At 34.5% G+C, this 12,520-nt stretch overlaps 2 protein-coding genes across 4 annotated transcripts; both read left to right on the forward strand.

The window, feature by feature from the left end:
- Window positions 1–3,594: 3,594 nt before the first annotated feature.
- Window positions 3,595–7,742, forward strand: prdx1 (peroxiredoxin 1). 2 transcript variants are annotated; one of them, XM_077207817.1, is made up of 6 exons: window positions 3,595–3,717; window positions 4,390–4,498; window positions 4,748–4,901; window positions 6,354–6,476; window positions 7,109–7,239; window positions 7,392–7,742. In XM_077207817.1, the coding sequence occupies exons 2-6, from the start codon at window positions 4,393–4,395 to the stop codon at window positions 7,475–7,477; spliced, it is 600 nt and encodes a 199-aa protein (XP_077063932.1). In that variant the 5' UTR covers window positions 3,595–3,717; window positions 4,390–4,392; the 3' UTR covers window positions 7,478–7,742. The 2 variants fall into 2 exon arrangements, with proteins under 2 accessions (XP_077063932.1, XP_077063839.1); XM_077207724.1 differs by having other exon boundaries at window positions 3,600–3,717; window positions 4,387–4,498.
- Window positions 7,743–8,025: 283 nt separating this feature from the next.
- Window positions 8,026–12,520, forward strand: zte38 (zebrafish testis-expressed 38). Of its 2 annotated transcripts, none has more exons than XM_077207442.1 (12): window positions 8,026–8,209; window positions 8,888–9,011; window positions 9,106–9,169; window positions 9,272–9,308; window positions 9,392–9,412; window positions 9,508–9,534; window positions 10,569–10,636; window positions 11,302–11,450; window positions 11,587–11,825; window positions 11,911–11,950; window positions 12,020–12,063; window positions 12,153–12,520. In XM_077207442.1, the coding sequence occupies exons 1-12, from the start codon at window positions 8,159–8,161 to the stop codon at window positions 12,204–12,206; spliced, it is 918 nt and encodes a 305-aa protein (XP_077063557.1). In that variant the 5' UTR covers window positions 8,026–8,158; the 3' UTR covers window positions 12,207–12,520. The 2 variants fall into 2 exon arrangements, with proteins under 2 accessions (XP_077063557.1, XP_077063596.1); XM_077207481.1 differs by having other exon boundaries at window positions 8,026–8,197.

Below are 12,520 nucleotides of genomic sequence, written 5' to 3' on the forward strand. Positions count from 1 at the left end.
CCATCACAGCAGGCACTGACAGCACGGCTCCTCAAGACAAGCAGTAACAGAGCCTGTTGCTGTAGAATAACCCCTAGTGAACACCTTACCTAATTGTTTTGATGTGAAGCGGTGCATGAAGATTTTTTTTTTCCTAAATTGCATTCAAAATATAATATGCAAAAAAGCAGTGTATTCCTGTATTTGAATGTACAAAAATTCAAACGCATAGTGTCTGTACAACATTTGCATCCAAACGATCCAATATAAAAATATTGCAGTTTTCATTAATATTTAAAACATAGTATTTTATAAGTTAAAATAAGCAAATAAGTGGATGTTTTTAATTAGTTAATGCTACTTCAATACTCAAAATTAAGGCATATGAAAATGCAAGACACTGTAAAACGCGATATTGTTTCAGAATACTCAAACCATTGTGGAAACAAACTAAAAAAAATGTATTTTAAATTAACTGACTCAAAGATTAAGTTAGTAGGATTTATAGGCCCGGTTTCGCAGACAGGGCTTAGATTAAGCAAGGATTAGACCTTAGTTTAATTAGGATATTTAGCTTTATATACGTGCCTTAGAATTAATTGACAGGCTTTTAAACATGCTTTTTAAATGGCACATTAGTTCTGGTAACCGTGCATCTTAAAACAAAACTATGGCACTGACTTATTTTAAGATACTATATGTCAGTGCAAGTTGCTTTAAGTTAAAACAGCTCAAACTTGCATTTTAGTCTGGGCTTAAGTCTTGTTGGTGAAACCAGGGGATAATTTTTTATATATTTGTACTACACAGACATGTTAATTAACTGAAATATTAAATAAACGAACTAGTTTGTTTATATCAATATCATATTAAGTCTAAAGCCAAGTGCTAGTTAGCATCGGCTCACTAGCATGTGCTAATAACTATCAAAGAGAGTGAGACTATCTCTATTTTTGCATGTATCAACATTGAGTGTTTAGAATGGATGTTTTGCAGCCTATCCTTTAACCACTGGCTCTACTCTTCATCACAATGGAAACTTCAACATAACGGAAACCCCTGTAAATCCCAACATAACAGAGCATTAAACACTAACACATCTCTCCCTATATTAATCTTGGTGCAAAAACACACAAAATTACACATAATTTCAGCATTTATTCTCCTTATACAGTCTGACGCAGTGCATGCTGATGGAAACGAGAAATCTGCTGCAACTCAATCATTTTAAGTTCCGCTTAATAAAATCAGATTTTGATTTCGCGTAACTTTTTTCTAGTAAGTACAATGAACTTTCAGTTATATTTGCATGAAATTCATTTTATTTAATTAGTTCAAGCTGTTCAGTTTGTAACGTGTCAACATCCCCAAATGTCAATCATTGCGTCAAGTCTGGTTTTCCACACTTTGAAAAGCGATACTGACCAGCCCTTGTGAAAAAGAAATGCATTTAATTGTAGTTAATGTGCACTTTTGTTGTACTTCAAATCTTAAAAGCATATTTTTTAAAAACTGTACTATAATACAATATTAATAAAATAAACAGGCACTTAAAGAGAGTACACACATGTCCAATTTAAAGTTTTACATTTTTAAATAATTGTTTTATTATTAATTTGTTGTGCTTTAAAGCAGAACTTTGATTAAAATTTTAAAGCACATGTAAAGTACAAGTGATTTTACATTTAAATTACATTACAATTACATTTTAAATATATTTTAAATACACTAAATTGCATGAAATTGTAGTTTATCATAATTGCTTGACAGCAAATCTTTTATATTTGTTCAAGTTGTTATTTATTTCCTAACAAGTTTTGCTGTCCATGTGCACGAGAGTAATTAAAATAAGTGTTCTCGACAAGAAATAATGCTTTCCTCCATTTTGTCAGCTGCTTGGCTACAAAAAAACAAAACAAAAAAAATTAATAATAGTTTATTTGTGAATGGTCATGAGTAATTTCATAAATAAATTTGGGATTAATACTGTGCACATTTCTATTAAACCTGTTTCATTGCACAATTTCCACCTTGTTTCTTTCTTTGTTGAACAAGACTGACTCAGCATATTGTTTGTCGCATTTTGCTCAGTTTGCTGTGTGTATGAATAACAGTGGCCAGTATAGTGACACAAAAATGAAAATGTTTGGCATAATTTACAGTGCATTGAATCCGAATGAGTGTTTCTTAACAACCACAAGGATCAAATAGCATGATTATAACATGATTTATGACTATATTGATTTTACTTTGCTCTTATTAGCATAGACATTTCATATTGACATGCTGTAAGTCTGTTTAGATATGTAATCCTGCAAAAGCATTCCTTTCATGATTTAGCACACTGGACCTATACTTTCAAGTGAGCAAATAAACCTGGGATATGGATGTTGTTTGTAATACATTTTCACTAAAACCTGTAACCGTGACACAAAGCAGTAGAGATGGTCATTACTAATGTGGGATATGCTGATTATGCCAATGTTTGTTGGTTGAAAGCAGTTCTTTTTTAAAACACACGTTTGAGGTATCATTTGATCTGAAGCCCACAGCTGCATTTTTAATACGATCTCTTTGTGTCCAGCCGCCTCTTATCAGACCCTTCATTTGGTGCCCATGACAACTAGGTTGAGAGACGGGACGCTGAAAGAGAGGGGGAGGTAGAGGTAAAAAGATGAAGTCTGCAAATGACAGCTACTTTTACACACTGCCTAAAATCAAAGAACATACGATAGCTTAAACATAGGCCAGAGGAAATGTTTGGAATGCCAAGCTATTGTGTTTAGTGTATCCGACAAAGATTTATGTATGTTTGGGTGAGTGCAATGATTTACACTCTGGGAACTGCAGCAGATAAAATGGAAGAGGAAATTAATATGAAATATGATAGGCTAACTGACAGACCCCAAAGGAATGATAAAGCATCAGTCTGACACAATGGCAATATGGAAAATCCCCAAAAGTAGGTTTCCTCCTCCTCCTCCATAAGGAAACAAAGTGCTATTTACCTTATGACATAGCAATTCAGTGAACGTGTAGGGCAGAAAGAATATAATCTGAGGTCAGTGAGGGTCTTTATGTGTCTATCGTAAAGTTGAGGAAAATCTAGTGAATTAAGAGAGACAAAACCTCTGACAGAAAGTCACATTGCAGAAGCCCCATGACATGAAATTTACGGTTGATTAGGCTAACGTTAGAATTTGAGGAACAAAGTTTTGTTAAAGGAGTTTTGCTTTAGGCAGAAATAAAAGTGTTTTGCCTGTAAGTTCCTAACTGTAACACAAATGTTTACACTATTTTTTTTAAATGTATTAGTTTTAAAACAAATTAATGAATCTCTTAGGAACAGTTCATAATTAACCCGCTCGCTGTAACCAGATGTAGTTTATGGTAATCCCTACATAGGCTGTTGCTTACTAAAAATTAATTAGATATTTTGGTTGAAGTAAGTTTTCACTATATAAGTTGGCCTATTTGGGCTAATTTGTATAGCAGTGGATTTAGAAACAGCACATAGCATATACGCATGTGTTCAGCACAGAAAATGTGCAAAGTCATGCTGGCATAAACAGATCTCAGTGGTCACTCCACTACGGAGCATTTACTTTTGAGTCGAGGCAGTGGATCTCACGGAGTATCGCGATACTTGAGTGTGACCTATTTAAACACCAACCACTGCCGTGAGAGTTCACACTCATTCATTAATAGAGAGAGTAGGATTGTGGAAGACAGCCGAAGGTATGAAATACTCAGTTAAACTTTTCTTTTCTTTCCAGTGAAAATGCGTTTTATGAAAAGTAATCGAACACATCTTATGCTCTTGTTTTACCGGGGCAATTTCCAAGTAATTTCGTTAACGTTACTGCTTTTGCTGTGAGAGTTTCGTTTTCCGTAATTGCGATATTTACATGTATGTTGTCTTTGCATACGTTTGAATTAATAATGCATTGTGAAATTGTTCCCATGTGAACATGTTTGTAAGGCGCCCACCTGTTGCAGTTCGATCAATGTAAAGTGCCATAGAAAACTACACAAAATTATTATAATGCTGAATTTGTATGAAAATAGGGTTACGTCAATTCACTTTATAATATCTTTACTAATATACTATTACGACAGTCAGTAATCATTAGTAGATGTGTTGCAATTTGGGGAAATATTGAAATAACGAACGAAAATTACTTCCTGAGGACCAATTTACATTTTCTATTCTATTCCTAACAAGCAATTAATCTTCAAATTTTTTTGCTCTTTGATGTGCATGCTCTTTATACTGTTTTTATACTTTTTCCTTTCTGAAATGTGGCTTTAAAGTAACATTTATTTATTTATTTTTTACAAAAAGAGTTCCTGTTATTTCTTATTTTATTGTTTTTCATGAAAAACATTTTCTTCTCTTGAACCTAGCAGAAAATGTCAGCCGGAAACGCACATATTGGCAAGCCTGCTCCAGACTTTACAGCCAAAGCTGTGATGCCAGATGGACAGTTTAAAGATCTCAGTTTGTCTGACTACAAAGGTATGACCTTAACATTAGTTCAGTTAAGAAGAGCTGTCAAGATACAAGCAGAATGTTCTGTAATATGTGATACATAAAGAATATTTAACTGTAAAAAAATAAAATAAATAAAAAAACCTCTGCAAGGAAGCATCACCAGGAAGCTCAAGGGTGTGACTTTGAACACAAATACTTTATTAGAGATAGCACACACATTGTGTGAGTGTCCTTGTGCACTTGTGACAAATGCTTTATTGCTCTTGTTTCCAGGGAAGTATGTTGTATTATTTTTCTATCCATTGGATTTCACCTTTGTTTGCCCCACTGAGATCATCGCCTTCAGTGATGCGGCTGAGGAGTTCGGGAAAATCAACTGTGAGGTCATTGGTGCCTCTGTTGATTCCCACTTCTGTCATCTTGCCTGGTAAGCGATACAGATGAAGAAAAAAAGTCAAACTTTAAAGGGCCATGTCATACTTTTAAAATATTTTTTTCCCAAATGTCCGATGCTGCTAAAGTTTTTTTTGTCACCCTCTCTCAGGCTCTTAAAACAGTCTGCTTTATGCTGTTGTGTCTTAAAGAAACACCCCCATTGCATGTGAAATGAACAACAGTGATCTCACACCAGTGCTATTTTAGTATCAATGATATAAAATTATTTTTTAGAGCCCCTAAAAGGACTCTAATATGAGATGGGTAGAAGTACGATTTTTTACCTTAAAATAATGTTTCCAAAATCGTTTCAGTGGTTCATCAAGTCGTGACATGGTGAAATGCACTTATGCTACAGCTTTGCGGTCCTTTATCTGATATATCCACGCTATGTAAGATTGCCAGATCGGGTCGCGTTTCTGTAGTTCTAATGAGAAATAAGAAAACTACTGATTTGACTTGCTTTACGGCAAGCGTTACAATTGCTACAAATGCTCTTTTGTGATGTCGCAATACATCATACTTTCATAAAATCATGCATCATACTCTACCTTGTCTGTGGCCATTGTTGATTCCAAAGCCGGTGCTGGATAAACAGAGAGCATGTGCGTGCGCGTGCGACAGTAGGCTGCGGTAGGCTAAATTATTTACGAAAGCGCTAATGGACAATTCCGCTTCCAACCTGTAGGGCGACCGCAGAGGAAAAATCACTTGGTGTTGCTTTAACTTAGAGCTGTCAGATCAATTAATCATGATTAATCATATCTAACATAAACGTTTTTGTGTGTGTATATATATATATATTGATACCCAAACTTTTATGCTAGGTGTGATTAATCTCGGTTAATCAATTTGACAGCTCTTATTTAAATGCTTTTGCATTCTCTCGCAAAGAACTCAAAAGGAAAGCAAAATATCTCGGGGAAACAATCGCAGACGCAAAAGTTTCTCAGGGGAACGCAATACTTTTGTGAAAAACCGCAAAAGCATTAAAATATATTTTGATATCCCATCTCCATCACCATGTCCCTTTTGGGGCCCCGTAATTCTCTTCTTTGATGACGTGTTTACTGGCGCGAGGTTGGGACAACCTGTCACTCACATGACATAACAGTAAATACCAATCCACAACCATTGAAGAAGCCATTTCACTCACAATAGGAAAGAAAAGACTATCGCAACTTCTGTTTCATGTCGACTTGTTATACGATAAATGATGGTTTCAGTTTTAGTTAACAATAATAACCCTGTCTCACAATGGCTGGCGGGTCTGTTGTGGTGTCAATTTAAAACCTCTAAAATGTGTTACTCTACTCTTTATAGTGAAAGTTATTCTTTGCTTAAAAAACACCTTGTGTTTAGAAGTTTTAAAGTGCTATTCTATTGTACAGACAGAGTTATTCAATATTCAAGAACTTATCTATGTATGACATGATCATAACAGGATAAACACACCTCGGAAACAAGGTGGTTTAGGACATATGAAGGTCCCTCTGGTGGCAGATTCCCTCCGCTCCATATCTCAAGACTATGGTGTACTGAAGGAAGATGAGGGTATTGCATACAGGTATGGCGGGATTACCTAAATCAAAAAAAAAAAAAAGGTAAAGTGCCATACACACTACCATTCAATATTTTTTAAAGAAATTAATACTTTAAGCAAAGATGCGTTAAATGAATCAGAAGTGACAGAAAAGACATTTATAATGTTACAAAAGAATTCTATTTTAAATAAATGCGGTTCTGTCTATTAATCAATGATTCTTGAAAATAAATGTATCACAGTTTACAAAAATTGTTTAAGCAGCCCAACTGCTTTCAACATAGATAATAATAGGAAATGTTTCTTGATAAACAAATCATCATATAAGAATGATTTCTGAAGGATCATGTGACACTGAAGACTGGAGTAATGATGCTGAAAATTCAGCTTTACCGTCAGAGGTATAAATTATGTTTTAAAATACTGAAATAGAAAACCGTTATTTTGAAGTATAATAATATTTCACAGTATTGCGGTTTCAAATAAATGCAGTCTTGGTGAGCATTAGAGACTTAAAAATCTTACAGACTCTTGTAGTGTATTGTACTTGTACTACTTCGTAGTTATGGATTTTGGCACACAATATTAGAAAAAAAAACAATTCAGATCTCCCTCTGTATATTGTTATTAACTTCTTTGAATTTTTTCTAACTTAGAGGTCTTTTCATCATTGATGACAAAGGCATCCTGAGGCAGATAACCATCAATGACCTGCCAGTGGGCCGCTCTATTGATGAAACCCTGCGCTTGGTGCAGGCGTTTCAGTTCACCGACAAACATGGAGAAGGTACAGCATATTTTCTTGCCTTTGGACTGAAAGTTCTTCTCGATTTTACATACTATTCCTTTCATACAGTACAGTGTAAAATGGGTTTCCATTTTTTAAAAATATATCTGTAATATTTAATATAAATGTGCCTTTTTGTTGCCACTTTTTAGTTTGCCCAGCCGGATGGAAGCCCGGAAAAGACACAATCAAGCCCGACGTACAGCAGAGCAAAGACTACTTCTCCAAACAACACTAAAACACACACTAGACTGTGCAGCATTGTGTAATGATCCATCCATGCACATCCATGTGTAAGAGTGGTAATAATTAATATTTATAGTGATCATGGGAAGTTGTAGGACCAAAGTGCGTCATACTCAAAACTACCTGAAATATACTGTTAACATTTGAGCTAGTATGTATAATGTGTCTTACCTGCTTTTTGTTGTGAAAAGAGATGTGCTGATTGTACTGCCAACAAATCTTTGCATTTCAAACAATAAACCATTTTTAACTATAAACAGTTTATTTAAATGAAGGTTATTTATTGTATAGTTTAATGAACTCAGTAGGATAAATAAATATGTAGTACTGCATTAATATTAGTAAATATATGAATCAAATGATATTCATTGAGATGAGGGCTTTGTGTTTGCCGCCAAATGCGCGTGATCGCTGACAAGTGATCCGCGCGCGCTCACAGATTTGTCGCGGACAGACAACGGTTTACCTTACAAAGTTATAGATGTATTCTTCTAACGGTTTTTAACAATAAATTATAATATTAATCAAATAACAATTTGTATTACATAAACATCGATAGATTCATTGAATTATTAACTTGTTGATTTATTTATTGATACCATAACCGTTTTTGAGGGGATCATATCAGTGTGGGAAAGCTAACATTAACGTTACAGTTAACGTTAGCGAGAACATGACAACCAGACAGAAGAAACTGACTCAAGACAAACAGGTGATTGCTGAGGTGAGATACTTCAATGACATTTACACTGTGATGGTACGTAAATAAAATATAGGCTATCCTTACAAAATATGCAATGCTTCCAAATAAGGAGCTCAATTAAAACCTTTAAGTGGTTTCCGTCGTGTTACTGCTATTAAATCATAGTATATTAATTTGATGTCTGCTTCAGTCATTATAAGAAGCTGTCAGAGTCATATTTTCTTCCTTTTATTATTAACGTGATTATGACAGTGGTCGCAAACGCACCACCTTTTTACTGTAAGTTAAGTTAACTTAAGTTAAACAATCCCTGAGGTAACTTAACGTTAACTGGAATTTTGGTGAAGACTAAAAGGTAATTTCTGTAATACAGTGGTAAGTTATATAAAATATTGCTAAGCTAATAACAAAATATTATTGTAATATTTTAATTTTAATTGCTTTTACTTAACCATTGTCTTCTTTAAAAAAAAGAGTTCAAAGCAGTGATAATTTACACCTATTTAAGTTTGGATAATGCATTTTCACATCTATTCTTAAAAAGGTCCCAAAGCTATAATTCTATTAGATGACAAAGCATTTGTCATTCTGTGTCATTTGAGAACATTTATGTATCTGTATGTGGATATGAACTTCAAGGCACTGTTCTTTGTAAAGCTGTGTTAATGTGAATTGAACTGAACCAGTGTATTTCATCAGGCGCTGGATACTGAGACTCAGTCACTGGTGTTTGTCAAGCGCATGGTGGTTATAGCTGTCTCCTCCATCACCTATCTGCGTGGGATATTTCCCGAGGACTCCTACAGATCCAGATACCTGGAAGGTATAAATATTCACACTGGTTTATTAATGGCCGAACATCAGGCTGTTTGAAATATCTCATCCAAGTTTGTTCATCGATGAATGTTGTTCTTCAGATTTGTGTATCAAAGTCCTCAAAAAGGATTGTTCTTGCCCTGGAGCCCGCAAACTCGTCAAATGGTAATATGTTGCATATGTTATATATTTGTAATGATTCTCTAAATTGTAAAAAATGCTAAGATGCGATGAAAAGTAATTATAACCATACTTCTGTCCTCCAAGGCTGATGGGATGTTTTGATGCTTTGGAGAAGAGATATGTAAGTCAAAAGTACCATATTTAGATAGAAATCTATATTTCTATTATTTTTGTCACGGCATTAATCTACTTAACTCTTTGCAGCTTCAAATGGTGGTTATTGGGGTCAGTATGCATAAGTAAATGCGTTTTTTTATTTATATAATATATATATATTTTTTATAAGAAATACACATAAAAATGCACTTTTATATTCACAGGTACACACAAGCCCAGATGACAGTAATGTAAGTTCCAATTTTCAATCCTCCATGGATTTTTTAGATAGGGTTTATGTTTTTGTTTTATTTTTTATTATATGCCAAGGACCCTCAAATATACTTTCATGTTCAAGACTATTTATACTGTGCGAGGTACTGGGTAAGTGGAATTCCAAAATAAAATAATTGGCTTTTATATTTTATTATACTAAAGACAAAATTCTAAATCATATTTTTTTGCCCCAGAAAATATTAATTTTCTATTGAAATTGAACTTTAAGTTGACCCTTTTTTTGACCTGCATTAGAATAATGTTAAATGCATAAAGCGGGAGAGAAACAATTTGAGTTTTGTGGAACACAGGAGTATAAGTTAGATCTAAACGCAAGCTGTATATTTATTTAAAGATAGCAAGCAGAGGAATATAGACACAAAAGAATAATGCACAAACAAGACACAGATGAACCTAATCAGAAACCACGGCAACTCATAGAAAAATAGATTCCTTAGGGTACCTTTACACAACAACGATGTACTAAAAACGATTTTTCACGTACAGGGGACAACACTACGCAACTATAGACAGAACACGTAATACTCTTGCGCATGACGTCACCATTTTCAGAATTTAATGTTACAATAACTGTATCGGTTTCAAAAACTTTGAAACACGTTTTCAAAAGTTTGTTCCAAAACGCAGTTTTTCTGTAAACGAACAGCCAAAACACATAAAAGGTTTTCTGTTTTTATTTGAAAACGATGTCGTGTAAACGGCCCCTCAGAAACAATGGAATACAAAAACACTTATTACTCGTGAAAATTCCAAAGCAAAATAAAGGGGACAGTGGTGAGCACTGAATTCAGCACTGAAAGATTTTTCTTTTTTGCATGTATGTCACAAGGAAAGATGAATACTATAAAATACATGCGGATATTATGTTTTTAGGACTGTCGGTGGAATAAAATTCATTGCAATTAATCTCAAGATTTACAATTTGGACACCAATAATATGACTTTAATAACCTGCTGTTTTGTCTCTTGCATGTGTCTGTTGTCTCAGCACGTCATTGAGTCCTATCAGTTTAAGTTCAGATACTCAGAGTGTGGACCACAGATGGACATCCTGAGGTGTAGTATTGTACATTGCTCTATCTGTAAAACCAGATTTTCTGTAGTTTGCATTTTCTGGATGTCCTCAGTTGGATGTCCTACATAACAATCATTCTGTGCACTACCGTTCAAAAGCTTGGGTTGACAAAAAAAGTTGTACGATTTTCTTTTAAACAAATGTATATTTCTATTCACGCATTAAATTGATCAAAAGTGACAGTAAACACATTTATAATGTTAAAAAATATTTATTTTTTCAAATAAATGCTGTTCTTTTGAATTGTCAAAGGAATCCTGGAAAAAGGATTTCACTGTTTTCAACATTGATAATAATAATAAATGTTTCTTGAGCATCAAATCAGCATATTGGAATGATTTCTGAAGGATCAAGACTAAAGTAATAATGCTGAAATTTTTGCTTGATCATCACAGGAATAAATTACATTATTTACTTATTTTACTGTTTTATTTCTGATACTGTATTTCAAATAAATGCAGCCTTATTGAGCTTAAGAAACTTCAAAAACATTACAAATCTTACTGACCTCAAACTTTTGAACAGTAGTGGATATAGTTTTGGACATTATGCAGCTAATTTGGTGTAAATTAATGTAAAAAAAAAATCTATTGAAATGTCCATTCACTTCACAAACACCAGCCTTGACCTCTTTTCTTCATTTCAGTAATGTGACTGGAACCATGAGAGTGACCTTAGAGGACACTAAGAAAGCTTCAACGCTCCTGATCAGGAAGCTGTTCCTCCTCATGCAGAATCTAGAAGCTCTGCCCACTGCCGTTTACCTCACTATGAAACTCTACTACTATGATGATGGTACAATATATCCTTCTGCAGTATGGAGAGTGAAGTGGATAAGAACTGTTGATTCATAACAAATATTATGGTTTTTGAGGAATCAAATAAACATGCTTAGTGAAATATCAATGCTTTTGTCTCCTTGCAACTCGAGTCACTCCACCTGAATACGAGCCACCAGGATTCAAGGCAGGTGAAAATGACAGTCTGTGGTTCGAGGGAAAGGCAGTGCACTTCAGAGTGGGCGATCTGCAGTCTCGCTTCCACACCATGAAGTTGCGTGTGACGGCAGCACAGAACCGACTCGGGAAACTGCAGGACGGGGGCCAGTTGAGCGAGAACGACACCGAGGTGGAGACACCCTCTCTCTCTCAAATCAGAGCTGTAGAAACGGTACAAGGAGATGGATCTTAATGTACAGGATAAGCTTTGATATGTGTTGACCAGACTGGACTCTGAAACATTTCTTTTGTGACAGGTGACCACAAACTGTGACCAGGACCTGCCATCTGAAGACGGTAAGTATCCTAAACAGAGGTTTTTGTTCAGAAGGTCTGGCCTGCTTTGACATTCAGCTTTGTTTGCAGAATCTCTTGCACAGTTTAAACAGTCCAGAAAAGCTATAGCAAAGGTAAGCAATTTATGATTTATATGGTGATAAAGTGTTTTCTGTTTATTAAAAACTCATTTTGAACGCCTTTTCATTATACATTTGTACAGAGGAAATGTGTGAGAAGCAAACTTCCAAGAAGGAAAAAGAAGAAATGCTTTTAAAACCCATAACAAGTTCACTTCAGACAAACATGTTTTTAAATGGCTTTTATGCCAATATTTTTGATTCAAATATAGTAAAAATGGCTTTTTACCAGGTAGAAGTTTAAAATGTTTTTGACTTAGTAATTAGTTCTAGATAATTCATTCTCATATTCTATTTATATATCATTTATAATGAGGTGACTTCCTGTTTGGTGTCGATGAAGAAGGACTGAGATATTTATTCGCTGAATGTAGAAAACAATGTTGAATGAATGACACATCCTGTATGTACAAGAGTATGCACATCAAATAAACAATACTTCAGATCACCA

The sequence above is a fragment of the Siphateles boraxobius genome, unplaced genomic scaffold (assembly GCF_051911475.1).
Source record: "Siphateles boraxobius isolate OS27281-9 unplaced genomic scaffold, OSU_SipBor_1 1, whole genome shotgun sequence".
Taxonomy (NCBI): domain Eukaryota; kingdom Metazoa; phylum Chordata; class Actinopteri; order Cypriniformes; family Leuciscidae; genus Siphateles; species Siphateles boraxobius.